The sequence below is a fragment of the Podarcis pityusensis genome, assembly GCF_964106645.2.
Source record: "Podarcis pityusensis genome assembly, chromosome: 2".
In the NCBI taxonomy this organism is placed as follows: Eukaryota; Metazoa; Chordata; class Lepidosauria; order Squamata; family Lacertidae; genus Podarcis; species Podarcis pityusensis.
The window spans coordinates 32,220,513-32,248,444 of NC_138029.1; the positions used below are offsets into that span (position 1 = coordinate 32,220,513).

Consider the following 27,932-nt stretch of genomic DNA (forward strand, 5'->3'; position numbering starts at 1 on the left):
ATGTATACGGTTTACTATTTCACAGCTCTCTTCTCTCCCCCCCGTCCTGCCCCACTGACACAGAGGGGCTGGGCCGTGCGTGATGTGGGATCCTCACACATGCTGTTTGTTATTCTGCCCCTTTTTGAAAGTTTTTCTTTCGTCCTACAAAGGGGGGGGGGAGGCCAAACAACTCTTTGAAGCTACTTGACTTTCTATGATTAATTGCAACAAGGAGCCCCGCGCAAGGGAGGGAGACTATTTTTGATTTATTGAAGTTTCTTTGTGAGAACAAATTTATAGCAGAGGGAAGCAGCTTCTGAGAGGAATATCAAATGGTTAAAAGGTTCCAAGCCCTCTTTGATGTCATGGCCCCAGTGGAATGCTGGAAAGGATTGAGGGACAAGCACTGTTTATTTATAAAATAAAGATCAGGTACCTGATGCTGGCACAGACCCGGGGCTCGGCTCCTGTTTAAGAACTCAGACAGCAGACAGGCCCGGAGCTGGCCTTTAAATGCCTGCTGAGGTGATGAGAGCCCACGGTGTGGGGAATGCTTCCAGGCATACTCACTCTTTCCACACACCCCTACAGGAAGGCACCTGCTTCTCCCATTGGAAAAGAAAGTGTAGACTCTGCCTGGCTGTGAATCGGAAACAGCAGCAGGCTAGGACGCAGCCTCAGATGGTGAGTGTCACTGACTCCAGGCATCCCATCACAAAGAGGGAGGGGTGGGGGGAGAGAGAGAAAAGATTCCAGCCCTTAGCAGCCAGCCTTTGACCATCATGGAGTGTCCAGAAAGAGATAGCAAACAACCGCAACTGCGCCGGCAAGGAAGGAGAGAGGTGATGAGAATATCATCCGAGCAAGCAGAATCACGGCGGGGCATATTCCATTTCAAAGCCTGTCTTCCACTTTGCTCCAGAGGTCAGGCCACGATCTTCCCCCTAGCAGGAATGTGGGCTTTGCCCCATCAGGTTTCTAGAAGTCCAAAAGCTGTAAACATTAAGCGTTTTTAAGTTACTGTGAGCAAAGAGTTCTCCCCAAACTGTTTGGCTGATTTGCCTGAGTTCCAGTTGCCCGGTGAGGATATTACTAACCAGCCAAACATTCCCCAAAGGAAGGGGATTAAGATGCCTTTGCCCACATCCTTATCCTGTTAATTTAGGAATCCAAGCTGTGCGTTACATACCAGCTGCGGCAGCACTTTTTCCACGTGCTCCACATCCACCCTGGTCAGGTCCTCCGTTTGAGCCTGCCGTGCGGCTCGTGCGGCTGCCTCTGCAAGAAACACACAAGGCAGGCAAGGTGCAACAAGTAGGTACTGGGAAGGGTAACAGAAATGGCCTTTAGGGAGGAATGACATCAGTCAAGTAACAAAAAAGTTACTTTGAGAGGCTTTGCTTGGGAACAAATAAGTCTGCAATTCACAGTATTAATACTGGACTTTCACCTCAGGAAGTGTTAACTTCTCACCACTCAGCACTTTTTCCTTGCCCAAAATTGTTCTCAACGTTCAGGCAAATGATCCCCAAGCAAAGCATGTGCTACCTTCTGAATGTGCACATGTCCACCTAGCTCCACCTAGCTGCTGAGGCTCCAAACAGTCATGGTTGGGGAGCCTATGGCCCTCCAGGTGCCGCTCAACTCCAATTCCCATCAGCCACAGTTAGCATAGGTGGTGGCTGCAGATGATGGGATATGTAGTCTTGCAACATCTGGAGGGTCCCAGGTTCCCCACTCCTGCAGCAGATCATGAACTCAAGACTGCTGAGAAAGTCCTAAGCTTTATATATCTGATGGAAGCATCATTAAAAATAAGCTTTCAGCATTTAAGCTGTACCTATTCTGTATCAGCCTGGAAAATCAAGCTCTGCTGCCTGGTTAAAGTGTAAGGTTTCATGAAGAATCTACTAGTTTCTGATAGAAAGATCAAGGTGTTTTTTTCTTCAGGACTTGGTTTTTGCGCTGAACCAAGATTTAGCTTGTCCTGCTTTATTCCTTCTAGTATCTCCTGTCGACTTGTACTGCCTTCTGAATGAGCAGTGAGGCTACACCTTAAAAGAATAAAGAGTTTTTATAGTCTTCTGATTTTTGCACTAATTTTTGTCCTTCTATGTCATTCATCTGTGACTGCCATTCTATGGAAAAAAGGCACAGTCCTTTACAACTTACCTCGCACGAACACTTTGAGCATTTCTGCCATGAGCAACAGAGCATCACCACTGACTGGAAAGAGGGGGAAAAGTAACCATGAGAAATGCCCAGCCCAGTTATCTGCCCACAACCCAGGAATCATGGTTACCTCTGATATTCCAGGGCATGATCTCTCTACAGAAAAGTTTGGCAAGATTGCGAGCAGGAATTGGCCTCCTTATTGAGACAGAAGGGAAAGCAATTACCTCGTGTTTTGTCATCTTTGAAGTGGAGCTGGAGCAGTTTGTTCACGGTCTCCTGCATGGAAAGGAAATCAGTCAAGGGGTGTTAATGGAGAAAAAGTGAATCTCCCTGTCTTTCCATTTCAAAGAGATATAAAATAGGTAAAGCAATATCTTTTATGAGATCAACTTCTGCCGGTGTAGGAGTACATCAAAAGAAGCTCAGCCAATAAAGTATATTACCTTACCTGTTTTGCATCTCATTCTCTGGGACCAAGAGAGCAACAACTATTGATGCCAATCTTCCATCCCTGGGCAGGGACCACATAACTGGCTCCATCACCCACCATTTCTCTGTTGCTGAGGCCCAAACTTTTTTTATTAATCGGCGATAATTCTCCTCCCCACCAACTGCCTTATTTGTGCTATCTTATTTATTATAGGGGTTTTTAATTCTGCCTTTCTGCTCTGAATACAAGGGTACCCAAGTTGGCTCTCATCAGGTTAAAAACAATATATAATCAGAACACTAAATCTCAAAAAGCAGCAGCAGCCAAGAAAACCATACTGGAGATGAAAAAAGGAAAAGAGACACTAAAGTTGGGCCAAAAGCTAGCAAGAAGGTCCTAAACCTGAGGCAGAAGACCAAAAAGCAAGGGGGCTAAGTGGCTCTTCCTAGACAGACAGTTCTACAACCTGGGTGCTCCAAACAGAACAGCCCTCTTTTCATGTTCCCATCCATTGTACCTCAACTGATGGTAGGACATGCAGAAGGAGCCTCTTCAACCCAGCTCAGTGGCTGGATAGAACTGCATGAGATTAGAAGCCTCATCATGTTAAACAATTTTTAGTTGACTAGTCAGCAACATCTAAATTCACACATGAATTTCTCAGAATAGGTTGCTCACTTGCACCTTCAAAAAGGAAAACAAACATTCACTGCCAGATGGAAAGGCCCTTTTTAGCATTTGCTCTTCTGTTCTGTTAGAACCAGAATAACCCAAAGAAATAAGGTGTATGCCCTTATCTTACAACCCTCCCAATAAAAAAATGATGCCCTCCCATTAATTAACTAGGGTTGCATCCAATAAAATCATTGAGCTTAAGGCAAGGACTTCTGCATACACAAAGGGTCTTGTTCTCCACATATACAGTGGTACCTTGGGTTAAGAACTTAATTCGTTCTGGAGGTCTGTTCTTAACCTGAAACTGTTCTTAGCCTGAAGCACCACTTTCGCTAATGGAGCCTCTTGCTGCCGCCACGCCGCCAGCACGCGATTTCTGTTCTCATCCTGAAGCAAAGTTCTTAACCCGAGGTACTATTTCTGGGTTAGTGGAGTCTGTAACCTGAAGCGTCTGTAACCCGAGGTACCACTGTAATCCCTCTCCCAACACCACTGCACCAATCTGCTCTGAAGGTTTGGGGAAGCCCCAGAAAATATTTATTTATTTCATATTTCTTCCATCTTTTCGTCTAAGGTAACTTTCAGTTCTTGGCAGAGATGCTACTACATCAAATCCTGTGAAGTGGGATTTACTAATTTTAGCCCTGGCTTTCTGAACTGGTATATAAAGTAGCACTGCACACTAAGAGAAGAAAGATGTATGAAAATGAGAGTCATGAAAAACTATGCATTACAGTGACTTACAGTTTTAGGAATTAAGAATTGCTCAAGAAAGGGACTGGTATGAATGTAAGTACTAACAGAAGCTGCAGTGACTGTCCCCTGAATCACTTCAGATGAGCCAGAAAACGGCATCTTTGTAAAAGCAAATTTAGCAGCTAGGCCACAAGTGAAGAATGTTTGTGGTGTACTGAAGATATAAAAATATTTCAAGGAAAATGCAGTTGTGTCGTATTAACAAAGAGTATAAGGAAGACACCAGTGGCAACAACATTATACTGGTTCAGTACTTATTAGGCTTTTGTTTGAAAATTCTGTTCAGGATACCAACAAACACTGAACAACAAAATATTACTAAGTGCTTGGAGTACATAGTATGAGAAAGGATGAAGGAACTCTTGGGAAAGAGACTTGAAGAGATATATTAACAATGGCTAAATATCTTAACAAGTTGTCAGACAAAAGGATGATCTACCAGAGCAGTTAAAGAATAGAGCACCAGCAAAATAGATTGACTGCTATTAATTTATCTCCAAGCATTTTAATCTTGCTTTTCTGTTTTAAAAAGACACTGAAATCACATCTATATAATACAGTGGAAAAGCTATCAGCAAAAGCTTCCTAATTTTAGGAACAGCTGATTAATGTATCAAGTTATTTGTTCTATGGAATTTGTGGTAGTTTAAGTAACTTACGAAATAAGTTTTTGGTTCTGGAGGCGAATTCAAAATATCTTTTTCAACTCCTGATTAAATCAGTATTACCCAACCTGATTCCCTCTAGCTGTTGCTGACTACAATTCCCATAATCCCTATTGGGTGTTTCCACTAGGGCTGATGTGAGTTGGGATCCAAAACATCTGGAGGACAACAGGTTTGGGAAGGGTTAATTAAAATGTCAAACTCTTTCTTCATCCAAATGGAAAATACTAGCTCGAGTAATGTAGGCTAAGAAATCCCTATCCAACACCCCTAGGAGGGACTGGCTGTTAAGATAAAATAATAATGACAAATAAGATCTAGGCAGGACTGTGCAGAAATGGCTGTAAGGTTACCAAAGCTGGATTTAAAAAAGTGCCCCCCAGATTCTGTTACAAAGGATTTCTAATGATGCTACCATGATAATTTCATTTTATAAGTGGTTAATCAGCCGTCTGAGCCTTAACTCCGTACCAGTCAGGAACATAGGGGCATGCCTTAAAGCAAGTCAGACCATTGCTTTGTCTAGCTCAATATTGTCTATGCCAGGTATGAAGAACCTTTGACGCTACAGATGCTGCCGTACTACAATTCCCATCAGCTCCAAGAAACATGACCAATGGCCAGGGATCATGGGAGTTGTAGTTCAGCAGCGTGTGGAGGCCAAAGCTTCCCCACATCTGGTTGACATTGATGGGAAGTGGCTCTCCAGGATTTCAGACAAAGGTCTTTTCCGACCCTAGCTGGGGACTGAACTAGGGACCTATTGCATGCAAAGCAGATGCTTTGCCACTGACTACAATCTTTCCTCTAAATGTTTTGAAATCAAAGGGTTTGGGCATGCCTAACTCAGCATAACATCTAGATTAGTATATAAAGAATCCTTTGCACAAGAAGGAACGGCTTACGGATTTTATCATGTGGGCCTGCTAGAAAATAAAACACAAAATTAACTAGGCTGTAGCGCTACCTGCTGCATATATCTGGAAGTGCTCTGGAGAGTTTCACTAGTTTAGCATATTCCATTAAGAGGGTCAGTAGGAAAGGGACTGAAAGTCTGCCAATATCATGATGCCATTCTACAAAGCTATGGCACATGGAATGCTAGCTACAATTCTGGTTGCCTTGTGTGATCATAGGACTGAATCAACTACCTTGTGAAGAAAAGTTGCATTTGGGGTTTCTTAGTTTTGAAAGAGTGAGTACTTGGGGGGAGGGCAAGACAAAGGGGCACATACAATGATGCGATGTGGAGAAAATGAACCAAGAAAAGCTTTTCTCCCTCCTCCTATTAATTGAACTCATGAGTCAATCCAATGAAATTGAATGTTGGAAGATTCAGGACAGGCAAAAGGGAGCTCTTCACACAGTACATATGGAATTTGCTCCCACAAAATGTAGTGATGTCTACCAATGTGGATGGATTTAGAAGGAGATTAGTCAAATTCACGGGGAATATCATGACTACCAGCCATGACTAAATTCACTATCAAAGGCTGTAGGTGTTTGAACAGCATTTACTGGGAATAAAAAGTGGGAGAGTGCTGTTGCACTCAAGTCTTGCTTGAGGGCTTCCCAGCAGCATTTGGTTGGCCACTTGAAGAGGGTTCTAGATTATATGTGCCTTGGTCTGATCTAACAGGACTCTTCTTATGCTCTCACCATGAAAGTGTGAAAGTGCATTTAAAACATTTTTACCAGATTCTTTGGCCAAAAAGTCCCCCAGGGCAGCTTACAAGGATCAGTCTTATTAGAGGATGAATGGAGAGACATCTGCTCTGATCTCCCAAAAGTTATGGTTCGGTTGTAGTACACCTGCTTTGCAATCAGAAGGTCCCAAGTTCAGAAGCCAGTCTGGGAGCATTTTAACTCTTCCTATTCCTTTCCTTTCCCATCTTCTGAAATTTAAGTTTGCCCATGTTTGACTTCATGGGCAGCTTTCCACATTCTTGTATGTTTAATTTGATAGGGCCGTGGTCTCTTTTCCCAATCAGTTCAACATCATTTACATCTTGCAACAGGTCCTGGGCTACCACTCAGGTTTCTAGCTACAATCCTAACTACTACTACTACTACTACTACTACTACTACTATGGCCTGGAGGGGCTGAACAAAGTGGCAGGACCAACATTGCATCCACAGCTCTGCCACCATCACCTGGGGGGGGGGGGGATGCTGGAGCAAGGAAGTAAGTGTATCACAGCAGCAGCCTGGAGCTGGGGCAGTAATAAGGCCTGCTGCCATAACACAGCATCACTGGGACAAGCTTGGGATCCAACAGCACATCTGACAGGGTGAATGGGAGCTCCATACTTGTGGTGTGACGCCGGTATCTCCCTGCAGGCAGCAGGGCTGGGCAGAGAGACACCTCTGCCCAATTCAACCCTCTCTCCAGCCTGTTGTGAAGGGCATTTAGGTTGTTCTGTAATTCCAGGGTCATTCCCATTAATTTGCTTTCTTCCCCAACAGTTTCATGGCACAGTCATTTAGATATGTTTTGCTTTGTCACCGCCTGAACGTGAGTTCACCTAAGCAACTTGAAGGCAGCTGAAGTTACCCATTATTACAACATCCATTATTACAATTATTTTCACACTCCCAGCCCTCAGATCTCTATAGCAAATGAAGGCCATTACAAAATGACCTGCAGGCAGACATAATATTACGGTGGGTAGGCAGCCCTGGCTAACTTACAAATCCGGAAGCCAGGGGCAAAAAAATCCCTCAAGCAAGCGGGGGGGGGGGCAATGGATAGGGCTTAAACACTACCAATTCATGTCTCTCCCCAACACCACTTTATAGTGGAACCTCCTTGGTCCTTCCCCAACCCCATTCCTCATCCAACGCCTACCCTTTAAGGAAACCACCCCTGCTTCTGAGCACCCATAATCTGATTCTCCAGAAGAAGATTAAGCCCAACTCTTGCAGTCCTGAATTGGCCAAGCTGCTCTATCTATCCACTACAGTGGTACCTCGGGTTAAGTACTTAATTCGTTCCAGAAGTCCGTTCTTAACCTGAAACTGTTCTTAACCTGAAGCACTACTTTAGCTAATGGGCCTCCTGCTGCTGCTGTGCTGCCGAGCACGATTTCTGTTCTCATCTTGAAGCAAAGTTCTTAACCCGAGGTAATATTTCTGGGTTAGCGGAATCTGTAACCTGAAGCGTATGTAACCTGAAGCGTATGTAACCCGAGGTACCACTGTATTCTTTAGTGCCCCCAAATCCAAATACAGTGGTACCTCGGGTTACATACGCTTCAGTTTACGTACGTTTCAGGTTACATACTCTGCTAACCCAGAAATAGTACCTCAGGTTAAGAACTTTGCTTCAGGATGAGAACAGAAATCGTACAGCGGCGGCGCAGCGACAGCAGGAGGCCCCATTAGCTAAAGTGGTGCTTCAGGTTAAGAACAGTAACAGGTTAAGTACGGACCTCCGGAATGAATTAAGTACTTAACCTGAGGCACCACTGTACGACCCTTCCTCTAAACCTGTGCTCCCCAGACTTGGGTCTCCAGCTGCTGTTGTTGTTTTTTGACTACAATTCCCATCATCCCTAGCTAGCAAGTCAGGGAGGGTGGGAATTGTAGTCCAGAAGCAAATGGAGACCCAAGTTTGGGAAACACTGGGAGTCTAAACCAAGAGCCCTCCCAAGACACAGGTCTTCTCTGAGGGAACCTCTTTAGCCTTCGCAGCAGGATTTGCAGAACTTGACAAGCCACTGAAACAACTTACATAGAAACCTTCCCAAGTTCCTGCCATAACATTTTAGCGCGTGTGTGTAAACTCTGAATTCTCAGGGCTCCCTTTCACACACACACCCCCTTTAACCGCCACCCGTCACTTTCCAAGATGAATTCCCTCCTGGTCCCCTGCTCCCCCCGTCCTGACCTTTTTGAAGCCTTTCGCGCCTTCTTCCCTCTTCTCCATTTCAAAGAGGACCCGCCCTCTTGACTCTCCTCCTCAATCACTGGCCAGAGGAGGCGCCGGAAGTCCCGAGGGCTCAAGGCATCGCGCAATGCATGCTGGAACATGTAGTCGGTCTGAAGTCGGCTCCCGCTCGCGAGTTCCACCCACTTCCGGTGGCAGAAGAGGCCTCCTTGGCCGAGCATTGTGGGAGTTGTAGTTGACTCTTCCCTCCGTCTCTTGCGTTGTGCTCTCTTGACTCAGTAAGTAATCCAAGGTAGAGACCTGAACGGGAAGCCTTGTTTTGCAGGGGCGGTGGAGCCCGGCCTGGGGACCTGGGGGTAGGCCAGGATCTGAAGGCAAAGCGAGATAAGAGGGAGAAAATAGGCGGTGTAAGAGCCGCAGCTCGAGTAAGTTCAGACAGGAAGGGTGGTTTTCTTGCTCATTTGGTAGTGGAAATGGTATTTTTTGCCCTCATTGCCACGTGCGCCTGCTCCTGTGCTCCACTGCTATAGCTGATTCTGCTCACATCTCTACTGCTCGTAGTAACCATGTTCAGAATAAACTAGTAGCTAGTAGGATAGATTGCAAATGCATTTTCCACCAGCCCTACAGGATCATAATTCTAAAGCCTTTACTTGGAATTAAATTTCTATCAGTAGGAATTACTTTTAAAAAAATAATTACGTCCCATTAAGTTCAGTAGGACTTCCTCTCTTGTACATTTGTGCAATCAAAGACTGTGACTTAGTCACACCGAATTCGGTGGGATTTACTAAGTAAACATTTATAGGACTGGATCACACAGTTGCAGTTCCTGAGCTTGCTTAGCTCCCTGGAAGCAGTTCTGTATCCAAAAGGTTTAGGGCCGGGCCGTTAGGCTGCCTTCCTAAGAGAACTTAAGTCATTGAAAGTCTGATTGAATTTAATGCATCTTACCTCTGAGTAAACTTGGCTAGGACCAAGCTTTAAGTCCACATACTAGGCACTGGAGCTACTGACACTGAAATAGTGCAAAAATGCTTCCATACAACTATTGTCACCATCTATTAATAACTTCGTGCCAACTGTATGATGGGTGCTAGAAAATACACAAATAAAGTTGTTTTATTTCTCAGGGTAATTCTAGTCAGAACCTTCCTTGGCATGGACACAGCCGACGGGCTGAGAAACAAATAGTGGGTACAGAGCAAGGAAATGTGATGGCATACACTTTCTCTAAATTCCACTAGGGCAGGCAAGGTCTAGCTTTCCCTAGGGGCAATGCCAGTGTTGGCTGGGACCAGAGGCAAATGCAGACAGAGCAATGAATATAAATGTTATTTTGTACAGTAGGCTATTTTCTACTCAAACACACACAAAATACCCCTATTGTTCTCCATTCAGACTAGTAGGAATCATCATCAGAGTTCAATGACATATTCCAACCAGGCAAAAACACTCAAAGGGAATGTGAAGCAAGGCCTTTAGTTTGGTGAGGAGCACTACAGTTCCCAGGATGATTGGGGGGTGGGGGGAGTCATGTGCTTTTAATGTATAGTGTGGATCTGACTGGTTGATACACTTTGCCACCTCTTCCCACAATTCAGCAACTATTCAACATTCCCAGTGCTCATCTTCCTAATGGCTTCCTTGTCTCCATGCTTTCAATAGAGAGCAGCAATTCTTCCTTTTGTAAAACTTTCAAATAGAGTGTGATGTATGCAGAATCTGCTGCTGATTCAGCCTTTTAATTTTAAATCCACACTGATCAGAACTTTCACTTCTCTTTTTCTTCTATCCTACTCTTCTGTTCATTTGATTTTCTCTTCTTTTTTGTCTACTGAAGCATGAATGGGTATGAAAGTGTGGCTGAATGTATACAATTAGAATATTCACAACACGTTTTTTAAAACTGCAAGACAGTGTTGGAGGGAAGGTGTAGGGAGAGAATGGGTGAGGCGAGGTAAGAATACATATATGAAACTCTTTCAACCAATTTCTTATTGCTTTACATATTTTTCTTACAATTAAGACAATGTAAACTTTTAAAAAGCCAAGTGAGTCTAGTTTTGTTCAGGGGAAGTCTCTGCAGATTTCAGAACCAATGTAATTTGACGTTTCACACTGTGACTTGTAGACACAAGAATTAACTGCCTCTATTGAAAAGAACTATGCTTGACAGTGTGAGGTGATACATAATGCTTGAAATGTGATAGTGGTTACTTTTGCTGCAGTCACTGAGTGGTTAACATGTATGTGTGAACTCATCCTGAGACTGAACTGTTACTGTGAACTAATTTACAAGTAAGTGGATTGTTCTCACATAAACATAAAGTGTCTAATTCTCATCCCTGATGGCACACTGTAGTGTCATATTGTGCCTCACATCTCTATAACAGTTTCTCACAGAAAACATGTGTGATTCCAAGGCAAATCTCCAGGGATGGAGACAACAACTTGGCATCTTTGTGTGAAAGGCTGGCTTCATCTTTCCCAGTTAAATTAATGCATTAATTTGATAACACGCACACAAAAATAAACAAGTTTTCCCGAAGTCCTGTATTCTGCAGAATGTGCACCCCAGATTTCAGCATCTTACATTTCCACAGAATATGAGAGACTAGCCAGACTTGCATTTTGATTCTGGCTAATCTCTCACATTCAGGAATCTTGTAGAACAGCCACACTATATATTTATTTTAAAAGGGTTCTCTTACACCACACGAAGACCACAGGTGCCTCTTATTTTAGAGAATGGCTGTCCCATAAAACAGGCACTGAAGGTCTCTCGAGTCCTTTTAAACATGCTTAATCTGCCAACTCTAGTTCTTGTTAAGTTGCCTTCATTACTTCAGAAACTTAACCTAAAACTCTTTATCAGATTCTAATTTGATTTCATATGTATCATTATATGTGTGTTTACCCTGTGTGTTTAAAACAAGAACTCCTTCGCAGAAGGAATGTCCGTAAGAAAGTCAAATATTACTTCTAAACTACAACTCCCAGCATGCCTTCCTAAATAATAGGATTTGGCAGAGGAAGAATTTAACTACATTACCCATCATGCTCCGTTTCCCTTGGTTACATAGGCTGGCGCTGGCAGTTGAAGGGTGAGGCTGTATTTCTAGCAACCCTCAGTGCGTGTTTGGAAACCTGACTGCTTTGTCTCGGGGTAAAGTTGGCTAGGCTGGTGCCATTCCTAGTGCCCTTATGTGGGGTTTTCTTAAAATCTTAAAAGCATGATTACCTGAGAGAAAGCACTCAGCAGCATGTATCAGGGTGGTAATATCTGACTGTTGCTGTCCCCCAGGCTACCCTCGGCTGCCATTTCATACCGGGACCCCTCTTAATTCCTCATCTACGTGGAGGGGCATGAGTGACACTGATGCCTGCCACAGAGATGGATGACTTCCGACGGTCCTACGTTAGGCTGTGCAAGGAGAGCGGTGCTGAACCCCAGGAAAGTATCCTTCAGCACTTGGAGGAAGCCTCAGGGAAAAGCCGCTTGGATTTAGCTACACACACCCTTTCTGTGGAAACCTGCGGGGTCCTGGGCAAGCTCTTGCAGGATGAACTCCAGTTCACCGAGATCACGCTGAGCAATTGTATGCTGAGTGAAGAAGGTGGGGCTCTGTTTGTTCATAAGGCAATTCTTGATTTCTGTCCTTTCCTGAGAATAGACCGTAAAAGTCAAAGTCCGTGGCCTCTTTTCCTCATGGCCTCTCACCCATCCTTCAGTTGCTGATGTGGCTTTGTCACCCATATGTTTTCGTTGCGTTGTACAAGTGGGAATTTCTTCTCCTCGTAAAAGGGGTTTCCAGTATCACTTGGGAAGGAATAAAACAAAAGATTACAAGTTGCCATGGGAGGCCCAGGGAAAAAAAGGGCTTGGAATACTTGCAGGTGGCAATTGCCATAAGGGGATTTGGTCACTATTCAGAACCATGATGGCTCTATGAGGGGTACATTTGAAATCCCATCAAGAGTCAAACAATGATGTGTGAAGTGATGTAAAATTGATTTTTGCAGAAAGTGGATTTTCCTCAGTGCCACAGCAGGGGAGGAAAGGGTTAACACCCCCCCCCCCATGCTTGCTAATTACCAGCCACCCAGGCTGGGGCATTTTTTCCATAATGTGAAGACAGCATTTAACAGACTAAGCCCCAGAAAATATTACACAGAAACAGAATTTTCCCAGTTCCCAAATAACATGTTGTTAACAGAGCCTCTTACACAGGGCCAGGCATACACTGCAATTTCTGTGATTGCACTATGTAATAATTGGCAGTGGGGGCAGAATACAGCATTCTGAGAATACAGGCTTATTCCTAACCCTAAAACATGGGTGAAAAGCTTGTTGCCCTGCAGATGCACTTGTTGCACTCTCTGATCGCTGGTCATATGGGCTGGTGCTGATGAAAGTCATAGTCCAAAACATTCAGATGGCACAAGCTTGAGGGAGACTGCCTTAAAGTATTCAGGTAAAATAACAGGAGCTGTAAGGCAATTGGAGAAGGCCAATGGCCTCTCTAGAATTGCCCCATTTTTCCTTTTTTGACAGAAGGTGTGCCTTTTGGGACTGCCTTCTACAATATGGATGGGAAACATCCAGGGGTCAAATGTAGAACTTTATCTGCCTCTCAAGGCTTCTTCCCCCCCCCCTCCCCCAGACACCTCTCCCCTGCAGACCTCCAAGTGTGGGTCCATTTAGTGTGGGCATTCCATTAAGTACTTGAGCCTAGAGCCAGTAGCAAAGCTTTGGATTGGGCCTGATGGCTCACAACATGCATAAGATGGTGCTTTAAATGAGTTATGCCTCCCCTTTGAAACAGCTTTTCCAGGCTAGAGTTATAGGCAACACATAATCCCAGAGGAAGACCTTTTGGCACCCATTAGAGCAGGGATAGCCAACATAGTGTGTTCTAGATATTTTGGACTACAACTCTTCCATCGTCCGTGACCGTTGGCCATACTGGCTGAGGCTGATGGAAATTGTCCACAGCATATAGAGGGCATCTGTTTGGCCACTCCTGCGTTAGAATCATAGCAAGAAGTTGCTGACTACAGAGCTTGCCTGACTGAAACAAATACCTGCTGACTCTTGCTGCTCATACCCAGGGGTTGAGAGGCCAGACCTTCAGTACAAAAAGGAATTAACTGCTCTTTCCTTTTTCCCTTACAGGGGCTAAGCTACTACTTCATGGACTTTGTTCCAACACTGTTGTGAAATCCTTGGATCTGAAGGTGAGTCGGTTCCACTTCCAAGTATTGGGGTCCAGAAATGACTACAATGCAACTTTGGAATTTTGAGAATCCCAGCTATTTTTAAAGGCTGAATTCCTCTTCTTCATGGTTGCAGAGATACAGTTTAAATGTAAAGGCAGGAATTCAGAATCGTAAGTCCCAGTTAATTGCTTTAAACTCTTACAGGTTCTGTGCATATGGTTTTGCATCCCAGTCCTAAACACATGTGGAACAAAGCACCAATAATAAATAGCTAGCTCCTCATTACCCCCCCACAAGCCAAGAGAGACAAATATTTTGCTTAAGTTGCAGCATATGATTAGCCCAGACCTCAAATGTAAACAGCGTGTGTCTATGTTGCTAGTACAGACTCTCTTTTTTGCAGTTTAAATGCCATGGCTTTCTGCCCAAAGGAATCTTGGAGTCTATTTATGTACTTACTAAATTTCACCCTGCTTTTCAGTTCAAATAACACAAAGTGATGTACAATAGCAGAATCATAAAAATAATAGTTGATAATGAAAATCAACTGAATGAAAATCAACTTTAACACTGAATGTGAACTGTTGTCAAGCGCTAGTCACAACAACAAGTGCTAGTCACCACATCTTTACAAGTTTCTAACTCCCAAGAGTCCTTGGGCAAAGTCATGGTACAAAAAGTTATTTTAAAGCAGTGTTGCTCGTAGTGTAGATGTACTTGTACCTGACGACGAGGCAAAGCAAGCAGCTGAGTCCCATTTAATGGGGACCATGAGTGGGAGAGGGCCATTGTGCTGCTGGCTTGCTTAAGGGCTTCCCACAAGCATCTGAGAACAGGATAACAGACTAAGTGGGCCTTTGGTCTGACCCTGCCATGCTCATATGTTATCCTGTTAACTGCTGGGGCTTGGTTTGTTTCAGGGAAACAACCTACGATCTGTGGGGGCAGAGGCTCTGGGGAAACTGCTCAGGCAGAACAAGACAATCCAGAGGTGAGCAGCTACAGGGATTTGGGGGTACATTTGCTCCTTTTGGACCTTTCTGGGGGTGCACTGTGTGCATGTATCACATCAAGTTCTTCAAAATCTGACCAGGAGCAGCTTCTCCTGCTGTTGCTCAGCGAAACTGAAAAGACTGGGTGCGTTCTTTCTTGTCTCGACAAAATTATTGATTGTCACACAATATTACCTCATAAAATTGGTACTGAGTGCGAGGAAAATTAAAGGCTCCTTGCTTGGTGTATGGCCCAGTCTTAGCTGTGCTGTTACGTCTCTTGCCTAATGTGGTCTCTCTGCCTTTCTTTTTGACTCTTCCCCGCTCCCAACTCCAGCCTCACTTTGGAATGGAACAACTTGGGTGTGTGGGAAGAAAGCTTTGCCATTTTCTGCGAGGGCCTTGGCGCCAATGGTCACATCCAGTACCTGGATCTGCGCAATAACCAGATCAACCACCAGGGGGCAGGAGAGCTGTCCATGGCGCTGAAAGCCAATTCCAGTCTTCGGGAACTTGGTAAGACTCAGATTTACTTCTCTGGGCCACGCTTTCAGAATAAAAATATACTCATGCCACACCAAATGAATCAACAATACATTGGAAAACACAGCTAGGATTGTCCTTGGTATTACTTGATGCTCTTGCTCTCATTTTAAAAAGATACATATCCATAGTCTAGAAATAAAAATATATTATGTTGACACTATATTATACCACACTGACATGTTTAAATCTTCCTTTGATGGTCCTTGAATCTTCCCTGCCCGGCTACATCAGTGGGGGGTGCCACACCCTTTGAGAACCACTGCTTTAAGCAGTGAAGCATCTTCCCCTTCTTGTCAGCCCAGTTCCTTTTTCAGGGAAGCGATGACTGCTCTCCTGGCTTGAGCCTTGGACTCTGCTTACTTCTGAAGGTATCTGCAGGGCATTGCATGGATGTGTCCAACCCCTGTCTGCACAGTGACACACTTTCACCCTGGGATCGTTTGACTCCTGCACTGCAGCCACCAGATGCTGCCGAGCAGCATCCGCAGAATTGGAGGTGGTCCTGAGGCAGCTGGGCATCTCACTTTGCAGATTTTGATACTCTGTTCAGAAAGATATAAATTTGCCCACTCTCGACCAACCAAGCCAGGGCAAGGGAAGCTTAGAACTGTACAAGTGCAGACACAGCCTTAGTGGCCTGTTCTGTGCCTTTTGGCATGAGGCCTTCAGCCATTGAGCTTTATTGGCTGCCTGGCTGGCACCTGAAGCAACGCATGGCAAAATACTTAAAACTCTACACACACACACGCAAACGCAAAGTCTCGCTAGCCTGCAAAGTATCCTTACATAAGCATTTTCAAGTTGAGCCCTGTGCATAATTTGGTGCACACGTAAACCCATAGTAATTAATGGGCTTAAGCACCTCTAATTATGCATAGAATTATACTGCTCGTTTCACACACGTATAATAAAGTATGGATCTGTTCCTTTGCTAAACTTTGCAGCAGTTCAGCAAGCATTTATCTCCCTAGTGCAAAAAAAAGGACATGAAGGGGAATGCCACCAGAAATTAGCCTCCCAGCCCTTTTCACTGGACCCTCGATGAATTACAGTTATAGGTAACACCCCCCCCCCCAAGTGGCCTAGTTTCAGCTGCTGGTGTGTGAAAACTTGGGAAAGCGAGAGCTTGTGTTTAACTGGTGGTCATGTGTGGTGCTTTTCTTCTTACTTAGATCTGCGCTGGAATAACATTGGGCTCCTGGGGGGCCGTGCACTCCTGAATTGCCTGCATAGCAACCGGGCACTACGACAACTGGAATTGGCCGGGAACAATGTGCCCAGTGACATCCTGAAGGCTGTGGGTGAGCAGCTGTGCCAACCCTTTACGTGCTTAGAGTTCTACATTCAGCTGTTGCAGCGGGCTGCCCTGTACCCAACGGTCCTGTACAAGAGGTCAACATCCAGCCTGAGACCAAAGAAGATTTTCAGACAAGCTCACAGTTCTTTGAAGTTGACAGTACATCCTGGGCTGGGAGGGAGGGCAGCACATTTGCTGGGTTTTTTAAGTTTATATTATGGGTGTCTCAGAGGTAACTGGTAGGCCCCTGTTGAAAACAGAGTGTTTGGTTTACTCCAGCAATGCTCTTCGTATGTTATACTCCCCATTTTGATGCCAAATGCACAGGGAACATACTAACAACAATTGTTGGATTTCACATTTGTGACTCTGGGACAAAACTGACCTTATTGGTCATAGGAAGCTGTACGCCGGCTCCCTCAGCCAATAAAGCAAGATGAGCACTGCAACCCCAGAGTCATCCACAACTGGACCTAATGGTCAGGGGTCCCTTTACCGTTACCTATATGATTGATTGATTGATTGATTGATTGCATTTATATCCCCTTCCCTTTTCTCCCAAGGAGCTCAAGGTGGCAACAGCCTTGTAAGGTAGATTAGGTTGAGAGTTAGTGACTGGCCCAAGGTCACCCATTGAGTTTCATGACTGAGTAGAGACTAGAACCCCAGACTCTCAGGTCTGGGTCCAACGTTCTATCGACTACACATCACTGGCTGCTCACCCTGAGCAGAATATTTGGTGAAAAGGTTCATTTATGCACTTTCTCTCTCTCCCTCTGGCCCAGATCAAGCCATGGAACACAACCAAGAACGTCAAAACATCCTCTGCAAGAGTCGGAGCATGACCCAAGTGCTCAGCAAAGAGGTGATAAGCTTGAAGGAGAAGAACTCTAGACAGGTTTGTTAGCTTTGTTTGATAGTTTTTTTGGGGTATGTACTACGGAGCTGTCCTGTCTTCTTCATCCATGGATTCAATCAGGTTCTCTATGGAGTGGAAGGGTTAATTTGTAATGGTGCTTGATCTTGAGGGCATTGCATTTCTAACCTCACTTGGTGATTCCTCCCAAGCTGCCAGAGGAAGTCGTTCTGATCTACAAAACCCTCTCAACTTCAGATGGCAAACTACTTTGAACATACTAGAAATTGAAGAAAGCCTCGACCAGTTTGTCTGGTCTGGTCTAGGGAGGATTGTTACTGTAAAATCATCTTTCTGGATCCCTGTGGCCTGGTAGAATTGCTGAAGCCAAGAGAAATGGGTAGTGCTCTGTGTAACTCTCAGCCTCCCAGAAATCTCATCTGCACTAGTCCAGCAAAGAAAACTTAATTCCTTAAACTCCCTGAAAGTAATCCATTTGATTGAATGAATCCTTGGTCTCCCTATATATATACCTGACAAGACACCTGTGGATCTAACCTGTTGCTCTTCAGCATCTTGGTGTTTACCTTCAGCTCTTGTGACTACAGTGATAACGTTCCCACAACAAAGAAAGACTTGCGGTCTTGTGAATAGAGCTTGAGGCTAGGACTGGGGAAACTCAGGTTCAAGCCATAAAGCTAATTGGATGAGTTTAGGCCATGCTACCTCTCAACTTAACCTGCTCCAGAGGATTGTTGTATAGTTAGAATGCAGGGAGGAGGCATTGTGCATTTCCCAAAGCTCATTAGTAGAAGGGTGGGATTAAAAATCTATAGACATGTTAACTGGAGGGCTGGGAAGAAAAGCTGTGGCCTGAGGCTAGAAAAGTTCGACTCTCCTAGTACTCTTGAATACATTGGCCTGCTTGCTGCTTGAATTTAAAACTCAGGTTACTGATTTTATACATATGTGATTTCCAGTACCTGGATATGATGGACACCATTGACAAGCAGCGAGAGGTGATGAACCACAGCAGTAGGTGAGTGGATTGTGAGCTGCAGATTTTTTACCTCCTCAGCTGAGTCCAGACCTTGGTTCCTCAGTGTTGTTTTCAGGTGTTACTAAGGCATTACTCCAATTAGAAATGGTAGCATGGAACAGGGAGCATCTCAAAAAGAGGATACTTCCACTGTGGAAGTTTAGGGATATTGCTATTTTACTTCGCTTCACTTTGTATGGTACAACCATGACATCTGTGCTGACCCTAATAGGTCTTCTGGACTAGCAGTCAGAATACTGTTATTTATTTATTTTAAAGGGTTTTTTTTTTTGCACCCGGCTTTCCTCATATAGTCAAAGGCAGCTTACAAAAATATCAAAACAGGTTATTCAAAGTGCTGAACCCTTGTAAAGCATTACCTGTCACATAGGAACTATCTACAAAGTATGCTGTGGGTTTAAAAAAAAAAAAATGATTTCTAAGAATGTTCCTTCGGCTTGTTACTGCTTGTCCCATTTTAACCAGTACTTTTGTCACAACTTGGCTGCTCCCTTCCCTGCTCTTGCTACAAAGTTTATTTTACAGATAGTCCCATACCTGGATATTGCCTCTCTTCTCCATGCAGGGTATCAGCGACACGAATTGGGCAGTTGCAAGAGGCCCTGACGGAGCGACATTCCGTGTTGAACTCGCTACAAGCAAAGTAAGGAGCAGCAACTCTTTGGGGACCCGCTGGGCAAGGGGGTTGGAAAAAGCAGGATTTCATTTCCACCCAGATATCTGGCTCAAGCAGAATCTCATTCTAAAGTTACATCCACACCATCCAATTAAAGCCCTCTTATACCACTTTAATAGTCATGGCTTCCTCCAAAGAATCATGGGAACTGTAGTTTGGGTTGCTGAGAGCTGTTAGGCAACTCCTCACAGAGCTACCGTTCCCGGTGCCCTTAACCAGTTCCCAGGATTCTTTGGGGGAAGCCATGACTGTTAAAATGGTCTAAGAGAGTTTTAAATGGATGATGTGACCCATCTAATACACCATCTTGTTCTCGCTACTGGGACTCCCTACTGGATCACAATTTGATCTAGACCAAGTCACACCAACCACACTACCACTATGCAGAAATACAGCTAAAAATTAAGAGGTGGGTCCCCAAATGCATGTCTTGGCAGAAGGTGGTCCCAAGTCTCAAAAGGTGGAAGATTACTGTCGTCGTGTACGCCTGGAGAAATACATTGGACTTGACCTGTGTTGCATGAATGCTGAAATGGTTTTCCAGCATCCAAAATGGATATGCTGTCTCTTTATTTAGTTATCACAATTATTTACATTCCACCAAGGTGGCTTACAGGTAATATTTCAATTAGGTTAGTATTTTTATTGTATTTCTAAAATATCTATCAAAAACACATCCTGATCCTTCACACACAACGTTCACCCTGGGGTGGTGAGGAGATAGTCAAGCAAGAACAGGCCCTGTTTATCATAGAATCATAAAATGATAGAGTTGATGTTGATCTAAGTACATATTTCTCAGAGGCATGGAGAGAATGTGGCCTTCCAGTTGATGTTGGGCACAAACTCCCATCAGCCTCTGCTAGCCTGGCCAGTGGTGAGGGATGATGGGAGTTGTAGTCCAACAAATATTGGGAGGGCACCAAATTCCTCGTCCCTGAAAACCCTGTGAAAGTTTATTATACTGGGTTAACTCCCCTTGAGAATGTCTCCTCTACTCTGCGCGTGAGGTTTTGTGGCTGTAAAGGTCTTCAGGTTGAAAGTGATTATGCAGGACAATTTGGCTCCTCCACCATCTGATTCTGGCCACAAGCACACGGGTGTTTGCTTTGCTGCATGTCCCTAATCTCATGTGACACTTCCTGCCTTGCAGACTCCAAATGACGGAGGCCGCTTTGGCTTTGTCCGAGCAGAAGGTGTGCAACCTGGGAGAGCTGCTGAGTACGGCAAAGCAGGAGCAGGCGAGGCTGGTTGAGAGCCAGGCCAAAGAGTTGCAGCAACAGAAAATGGTAGGCCGGGATGGTCTGGGCAGACTGGGGCCATCTGTGGCTGAGAAAGTGGCAGGTGGCCAGTGTGGTGTAGTGGTTAAGAGCGGTAGTCTCGTAATCTGGTGAACTGGGTACGCGTCTCCGCTCCTCCACATACAGCTGCTGGGTGACCATGGGCTAGTCACACTTCTCTGAAGTCTCTCAGCCCCACTCACCTCACAGAGTGTTTGTTGTGGGGGAGGAAGGGAAAGGAGATTGTTAGCTGTTTTGAGACTCCTTAGGGTAGTGAGAAAGCGGGATATCAAATCCAAACTCTTCTTCTTCTTCAGCATGGAAGAAGTGGGAAAGGTGCCCAGAGCTGATGTGGTGGTATGGGAAGCAGTGCTACATAGGGGGTATGTGAGGAGGATGGAAGAAAAGTAGGGGAAGAAGAACTGATAGTTGCCACTGCCTGCCTTTGTAGGCATCTGCTAATCGAGAGGCAACACTTCAGCGAGAACTTTCAGCAGCCCATGAGAAAAACCTCCTGCTCAAGAATCAGGTAAGAGAATGGCTTGAGTATCTGCAATGGGTAGCTTACCTGAGTCACACACACAGACACACACCCCAGAACTCCTGACAGCCCATCTTCTCCTTTTCCTGCCACCAGGCTCCTGCCTCTCACCCTTGTCCCAGCAGTCCAGGGTGCAGAGACTGGGCTTGCCTGGGTATCATGAGAGTGGCTTCCTTCTAGGTGAGCGACCTGGAAAGAAGGTGCAAAGCACAGCAGGAGCAGCTCTTCCAGGTGAAGGAGGACCTGACCCACACAACTGCAGAAATGAAGCTGCGGGCTGTACAGGCTGAAGGTGAGCAGGATTTGGGGAGTCTGGAGCTGTTGAATGTAAGATGCAGTCTGGATTCCACAGAAGAGGTGAATCGGTGAAGGATCAAGCAGCTGGCACCTCATTGTAGTTCTCCCTGCTTATCCTCAGAGCGTTTGGACATGGAGAAGAAGAGGTTCAAGCAGGTCCTGGAAGATGCAGAGTCCCTTCGGCTGAAGGAGGTGAGGTTGAGGGCGGCCAAGTCCCTCAGCAGCGTCCCTGGGGAGAGGGGGGGCATGATAAGAAGACAAACACAGATCCCTTCTCAAGGAGGCAGAGCTGACTCAAGCTAACTTTCTGTCTCGGGTGAAAATTTAATTCCTTCATTTAGCATCTTGCTGCATAGGATGTAGGGTCGCAGAGTTTTTCCTACAGGAGGTTTCAGTCCCTTTCCCATTTCACATGACTGAATGAAGAGAAAAGGAAGGGGGTGCCCCCAGGGCGAAGTGGGGGATGGAAAGGCCTTTTGTTCTCTTTTGGGGGGAATTCCCCGATTGCAATCTCCATTTCCCTCTTCTCCACACAAAGGACTGGATGCTTCCACAATGGTTCCCACATTTCAGATCTTACTTCCCAAGCGTCTGGGGCAGGGGAAATACATTTCCCCTTGAGGGATCTCCCAATTAGCCTGTATGGCCTGCTGCGTTAGACTGTATCTAATCAGAAGCTCCATAGTCTGAATCAGTCCTCATTTCTTATCAGGAGGTCAGTTCATTCATGTATCTATATTGAAAGGAAGGCTTTGCTCCCCAACCATTTGGGACGGAGTGGAGCCCAACATCCCTTTCTGAGCTGAGAATGAGAAGGTCCCCATTTGCTGAAGGGGTTACACTAGATGGTGCTGAGATGCTGTTATGTACCCCCTTCCTTTGTGCCATTCATAATGCAGGTAGATCACCTGAGCCACCACATGGAGGCAAGTGAGCGGTCCCTGCAGGAGCGCATCCAGAGACTGGAAGCCATCCGCATAGGGCTTGAGGAGGTGAGTCGAGCGGCAGCAGATCCGCCACAGGGTACGAAGTCCCAGCCATAAGCTGCTTACTGCCATAGCCAACCTTTGCGTGAAAAACATACCCAGTCCCTATCCTCTGTTGTTTTTCGACCTCCTCTAGGATCTTGGATCCAAATGCAACCTGTTGGATGAGAACACTCAGGAAGGCCGAAGTGACGTCGAGATTCTTAACAGCCCAAAGTTGTCACGTAATGCCCTTTTTTTGCTTTTGTAACTAGGAATTGAGCCGAGTGAAAGCTGCTGCCCTTGTAGAGCGAGGCCAGATTGAGGAAGAGCTCATCAAAGCCAAGAACCAAGCCAGGTTGGAAGAGGTGAGCGCGGCTGGGTGCTGAGGGTGGAGCTACATGTTATAAGAAACAATGGGGGTGGTTGCAGAAGCTGCAACAGCAGCAAACCACTTGACTTGTCCCCATTCCATCCATAATGTGTTGTACCGCCTACATCATATCACATCACAGTGTTTCAACAGCCACATGAGTGGCACCCAGTGATGTGGAAACAGGGCCGGGAAACTCTCCATGTCATAGCATCAGGGTGTGAAACCACTTTGAGAGAGGGGGGATAACCATTTTCCATGGCAGCTTCATGTTTTCTTGCCTCTGCAGAACAGCAAAATATATGTTGCAGAACTGCACACTTGGAAGCGAATTCAACATCGCATTGTATTGCTACTTCCAAAAACTGCAGGTGGCAAGCACGGTCTTAGAAATAGGAATTCCCCTTTCTCAAACACACACACATGGCTAATGTGAGCCCACAATCTATGCTTTTTGCTTCACAACTATGGCTTTTTCAAAAGTTGTGTGCAATTTCAGTTGAATAACTAAAGGATTAAAATTTGCACCAATAATGGGTGGAGGTTTTCCTTAACTGGAAGACGGCCCTAATTAGTGCATGCCGGTGTTATATATATAATTTCAAGCAGTTGCTTTCCCACCCCCTCTTCTCCCACCCCCTTTTGGGCTTTGCAGCAACAGCGACAGGAGCACCTGGAGGAGAAGCTGCGGCTGATGATGCAGTCCCGCGACGAGGCTCAGAATTACTGCCTGCAGCAGAAGCAAGCAGTGGCTGAGGCCCAGTCTAGGGAGGGCCACCTGAGCCTACAAGTGGAAGGGCTCAAGAGGCGGGTGGAAGAACTTCAGCAGGTGAATGGAGAGTGTGGTTTGGAGGCCATGGTGACTGAGTGGTATATACCGTATTTTTCGCTCTATAGGACGCATTTTTTCCCCATCCAAAAATGAAGGGGAAATGTGTGTGCGTCCTATGGAGCAATGCAGGCTTTCGCTGAAGCCTGGAGAGCGAGAGGGGCAGCTATCCGCAAGCCTTCGGAGCGCTCCCCCAGCCTGTAAGCTCCGGGAGCGGCGGCAAGGCTGCTCAACCTTGCCTCCGCTCCCAGACCTGTTCTGGGGGCTGGGGTCGGGGGAAGCTCGGGCGTCCCCCGACCCAGCCCCACGGCTAAAAACGAAGCTGCACACAGCCTCTCCCGGCTGGAGAGGTTGTGCGTAGCTAAAGAGGAAGCCAAGACAGCCAGCGGAATGGATCCCGCTGGCTGTCTTGGCTTCTTTGCTCTTTGGGGCTGGGGGGGGGGGAATAATTTTTTTTCTTTATTTCCCCCCTACAAACTAAGTGCGCCCTATGGTCTGGTGCACCCTATGGAGTGAAAAATACGGTAAATTGCCTAAGCAGCAATAATAATAAATAATAATAATAATAATAATAATAATAATAATAAAATAAAGTGGAGAAAACGGGTAGGGCAACCTTCACTGCCAGAAAACCTAAGATTAAATTTTCAAACACATGCAATTTCTACTGACTGAAGTATTGAATTGGTGTAGAATTGGGTGTCTGTAAGACATGGTAGATTACCTCGGGTTACATACGCTTCAGGTTACAGACACTTCAGGTTACAGACTCCGCTAACCCAGAAATAGTACCTCAGATTAAGAACTTTGCTTCAGGATGAGAACAGAAATTGTGCAGCAGCGATGCGGTGGCAGTGGGAGGCCCCATTAGCTAAAGTGGTGCTTCAGGTTAAGAACAGTTTGAGGTTAAGAACAGACCTTCGGAACCAATTAAGTACTTAACCCGAGGTACCACTGTACAGGGAAGGGATGGGATGGGCATCTCCTCTGAGCTTTTAAAATGGTTCATACTTAGCCTGCAGCCCTCTTGACTTGCTTTGTCGCCTGTGTTTTGGATGGCAGGAGTTGAGCAGCAAGGAACAGGAGAAGGTAACTGAGATCAACAAAGTGCGAGTAGGGCTGCAGGAGCAGATAGGACACCTTGAGGCCGAGAGGACGGCACAGGAAGGGCTGCGGGAGAAGATTGCAGCCCTGGAGCGACAGCTGAAAGGTAGGGAATGGTGTGTCTCTGCTTCCCCGGAAGCTGCAAGAAACAGGGTGGTATGCCACGCCTGTGAGACCAAGCTGATCTATTTCTAACTCCAGCAAGTACTCTTATTGCATCCTTTGATGCCTTGGAGCTGGGTCTGACAAATGGGACCTTTTGCATCCTGCTTCCCTCTTGCTGGCAGATTTGGGACTGAAGGAGGCAGAGATGGCTGACATAGAGTCCCAGCAAAGGAGGAGGAAATGAGAGGGCTGTCTGGAATCCATGTGGCAGCCTCTCTCAAACTGAGAGGAACACATAAAGAGAAATAGAAGCGTTTGATGCAGGGCAGGAGTAGAAGATTAAGTGGCTCGTACATGAGCAAGAGGTGTAAAGGTGGGACCTTTGCAGTCTACCAGCTGGGGACAAATTCACATCCAGCCCACGGGATTGAGAAGATTGGGGGCGCCCCCTCTTATTTCTGCCTCCCAGGTATCCCAGATGCCAACTCCCCAAACAGCAGTGCAATTGTAGCTCTTGTTCAGTAGCATCTTTGGAGCTGGGGGAGTGACTTGTCACAGGTTTGCCCATTTTGTCATTCTAGGAGGTTTACATTCAAAGAAGAAACCTAGATTTCTCCACCAGCAGAGATTGTATGGGCAATGGGGGCTTTCTGCCACTCCTGTGTAAAGCTTAGCCCAGCCCCAAGAGCATTTCCAGAATCCTGAGGACCACAGAGGTCTTGGTGTGCTGATGCTTTGTTCCTCTTTATGTAGTTCTGTCCAGCAACCACCGGGAGGCGCTACTGGACAAAGAGGGCGAAGTCTCAAGCCTACTGGAGAAGCTGCGGGTTCGTGAGGCAGAGATCTCCAGGATGAGGGAGGAGGAAGCCCAGCGAGTCAGCTTTCTTCAGAACGCCATCATGTCTTACGTGCAGGGCTCCCCACGAAGCACTCAGAGCCCCAAGAAGTGAGCATGAGGATCCTGGCTTCAAGGAAGGGAGTCTCAATTATTACTGTGGACAGGTTGTGGAGTATCATGGAGTCCATCTTCCTTATGTCGCTAGGAGATCCTGCAAGAGAGACTGCATTGCGTCAGCTTACCTGAGGCTGGGCCTGAGGTATCATTGGAGTGTTTGCCGTTGCCTTAGGAACTATTTTAATGGTCTGCACCAAAGCCAAGTCTTGTTTTTAAACCTGCAAACTGTGAGGAAGTCTCCAAGGCAAAGCCATCCATTCCAGTTTGTGAGACCACAGAGAGGTCTGGTCGCACGGGCAGGAAGTACAATGTCTTCCAACATGACAGGCATTAGCCTCGGCCTTTGGTCTGATGCACATTACCTCAGTGGCATGACCTGAAGCAAAAGCCCCCTCCCAGCCGCAATGTGGCCAACTGTCCTACTGTATCAGGAACAAGTGAAAGCACCCATTTCTCAGATACCCCAGATCATGTAGGCATTTCCCACGCCAGACTTTCACCTGCACAGGGACTACTGATGCAGACATGGGGGAAATTCTATTCCATGGAGAAGGTTAGGACAGGAATTGCTTTGTATAGCCTGGTCTACATCCATCAGCTCCTTCCACAGAGCGTATACTTTGCCTTCCATGCTTGGGAGGAGCCCTCTTGTTGCAGCTTTCGAAAGTGATCATTACAGTGAGCGAACCTCTAGCTGCCGGTGCATTATTTCCTTGGCCTGAAAGTGGTACAGGCTTGAGTGGCCTAATGGGGCAAGGATGGGGCAAATTTGCTGTGTTCCTTTCATGGGAGTGGCAAGCTTGGTGTTCATTTATAATTCCAGCTTTAAAGGCAGGATAAGAATGAAATGTTTCTACTTTTGCTCCAGTTCAAGGGCCGGTTTGTGCACAGACCAGTGTTCATTTTATGTGTCTTTTCACATATAACTATGACGCTGTTGTTTATGTATAATTTGACAATGGCCTGGTTCACAAGATGTGCTAAGCCAAACCTTAGCTTAGCGAGACCATGCAGTCTCCCCGGGGAAAAGCTTTCAGCTGCTTTACTTCTCCCTTGTCCTTTATGTTGCCAAACTGCACTGAGCTCAGCTAATGTTTGGTTTAGCATGCCGTCTGAACTGTGGTTAGTGATGAGAGTACTTGACCACAAGCCCCGGTTCAGATGACACATCTTGGCTTAGCTCAGCACAGCAGCTAAAAGCACCAGGGAGGAATACAGCAACTGTGAGCTCCTCTCCAAGAGCTACACACTCTTGCCATCTCTCACTATGCAAAGGTTTGGCTTCCTGTGCCATGCAGACAAGACCCATGTATGTCTACCCACCCTCCATACATGCTACAAAAATGAAGTAGCTCATTTATATACTATTATGAACCACCCTGTGATCTTCAGGTGAAGGATGGTATACAAATTTTAATAATAATAATAATAATAATAATAATTAATTGTGCTCCAGTGGGTTTGGAGGAGGAGGCAAAATCCCCCTCCTATAGTCTGGAATGTTCACCAAACTTCACAGTAGGGTGTGTGTGTTTGCAGCTTCCAATAATACAAATTATGTGCGGAAATGATTTTGTTTATTTTCAGATTGTTGCCACCATTTATATGGAGAAGCAATACCACTCATCTCTTACACTTTCCATTTCCCCAAAACTGGCAGAAATCCAAAACTGCTTTCTAAAGGAAATAGTTTATCTCTTCTCTTCCAAGCCCCTGTTAAAATACGAAACGCATTGTATGAAGTTGGCCTGAACTTAAAGCTTGTTAACGCAGGGTCTTCTAAGAGGTGAATACAGGCCTGCTTAGTTTTTCTTGACTTATTAGCCAACGGCAGGTGGCTTCCTTGTGGCAGATGTACTCTATGAGGATATAATTGTAAAGTTTTGTACATCTTCAGTAGCTTTTCAAGTTTCTTATCGTTTTAGGGATGATCTATTGGTGGTGGGTTTAATAGTGCTTGAGAACTGCATGTGCTCAAGCATCTGCCCCTTTTTCTGCCTTCACTAACACGGTGTCCTCCTGCTTATACGAAAAACAACATGGCTGGCGACAGAAAGGACACAGCTCAGCTAGAGAAGAGTGTTTGCAAAGGCAGCGGGGTGAGAAAAAGGACAAAGCTACCCTAGTTTATTCTTGCTCTTTCAAAGCTTTGTTTATGTGGTTTGGGAGGAAACCTGAGTGCTGTTTGCTCATGTCTGTCTGGAGTAATCAGTGCCCTGCAACCCTCTGCCCAATGGCAAGGACATCCCTTCCCCCATGCA

At 45.7% G+C, this 27,932-nt stretch overlaps 2 protein-coding genes across 8 annotated transcripts; one reads left to right on the plus strand and one right to left on the minus strand.

Moving 5' to 3' along the window:
- Window positions 1-224: 224 nt before the first annotated feature.
- Window positions 225-8,696, minus strand: CENPX (centromere protein X). Of its 2 annotated transcripts, none has more exons than XM_080994154.1 (5): window positions 8,573-8,696; window positions 2,382-2,433; window positions 2,155-2,208; window positions 1,172-1,260; window positions 225-975 (listed from the first exon to the last, which is right to left on the minus strand). In XM_080994154.1, exons 1-5 carry the CDS (start codon window positions 8,609-8,611, stop codon window positions 961-963), a joined length of 249 nt encoding a protein of 82 aa, XP_080850280.1. In that variant the 5' UTR covers window positions 8,612-8,696; the 3' UTR covers window positions 225-960. The 2 variants fall into 2 exon arrangements, with proteins under 2 accessions (XP_080850280.1, XP_080850281.1); XM_080994155.1 differs by lacking the exon at window positions 8,573-8,696 and adding an exon at window positions 8,417-8,566.
- On the plus strand, window positions 7,326-27,239 carry LRRC45 (leucine rich repeat containing 45). Of its 6 annotated transcripts, none has more exons than XM_080993767.1 (18): window positions 7,326-7,347; window positions 11,880-12,192; window positions 13,752-13,813; window positions 14,716-14,786; window positions 15,125-15,303; window positions 16,506-16,634; window positions 17,416-17,528; window positions 18,467-18,525; window positions 19,112-19,189; window positions 20,376-20,511; window positions 20,954-21,031; window positions 21,224-21,335; window positions 21,462-21,532; window positions 22,240-22,332; window positions 22,581-22,673; window positions 23,334-23,507; window positions 24,570-24,717; window positions 25,470-27,239. In XM_080993767.1, the coding sequence occupies exons 2-18, from the start codon at window positions 11,955-11,957 to the stop codon at window positions 25,664-25,666; spliced, it is 2,031 nt and encodes a 676-aa protein (XP_080849893.1). In that variant the 5' UTR covers window positions 7,326-7,347; window positions 11,880-11,954; the 3' UTR covers window positions 25,667-27,239. The 6 variants fall into 6 exon arrangements, with proteins under 6 accessions (XP_080849893.1, XP_080849888.1, XP_080849890.1 ...); XM_080993762.1 differs by lacking the exon at window positions 7,326-7,347 and adding an exon at window positions 8,712-8,850; XM_080993764.1 differs by lacking the exon at window positions 7,326-7,347 and adding an exon at window positions 8,884-8,997.
- Window positions 27,240-27,932: the final 693 nt, after the last annotated feature.

Bases quoted from the DNA above. Each gene is read 5' to 3' on its own strand.
- CENPX (XM_080994154.1), bottom strand. From the start codon at position 8,611: ATGGAGAAGAGGGAAGAAGGCGCGAAAGGCTTCAAAAAG. The intron at 2,209-2,381 runs GTAATTGCTTTC...CCCTCTTTCCAG, and splicing joins CAAAGATGACAAAACACGAG to TCAGTGGTGATGCTCTGTTG. The intron at 1,261-2,154 runs GTAAGTTGTAAA...TGTTTCTTGCAG, and splicing joins GCTCAAAGTGTTCGTGCGAG to AGGCAGCCGCACGAGCCGCA.
- LRRC45 (XM_080993767.1), top strand. From the start codon at position 11,955: ATGCCTGCCACAGAGATGGATGACTTCCGACGGTCCTACGTTAGGCTG. The intron at 13,814-14,715 runs GTGAGTCGGTTC...GGTTTGTTTCAG, and splicing joins TGAAATCCTTGGATCTGAAG to GGAAACAACCTACGATCTGT. The intron at 21,336-21,461 runs GTGAGCAGGATT...GCTTATCCTCAG, and splicing joins GCGGGCTGTACAGGCTGAAG to AGCGTTTGGACATGGAGAAG.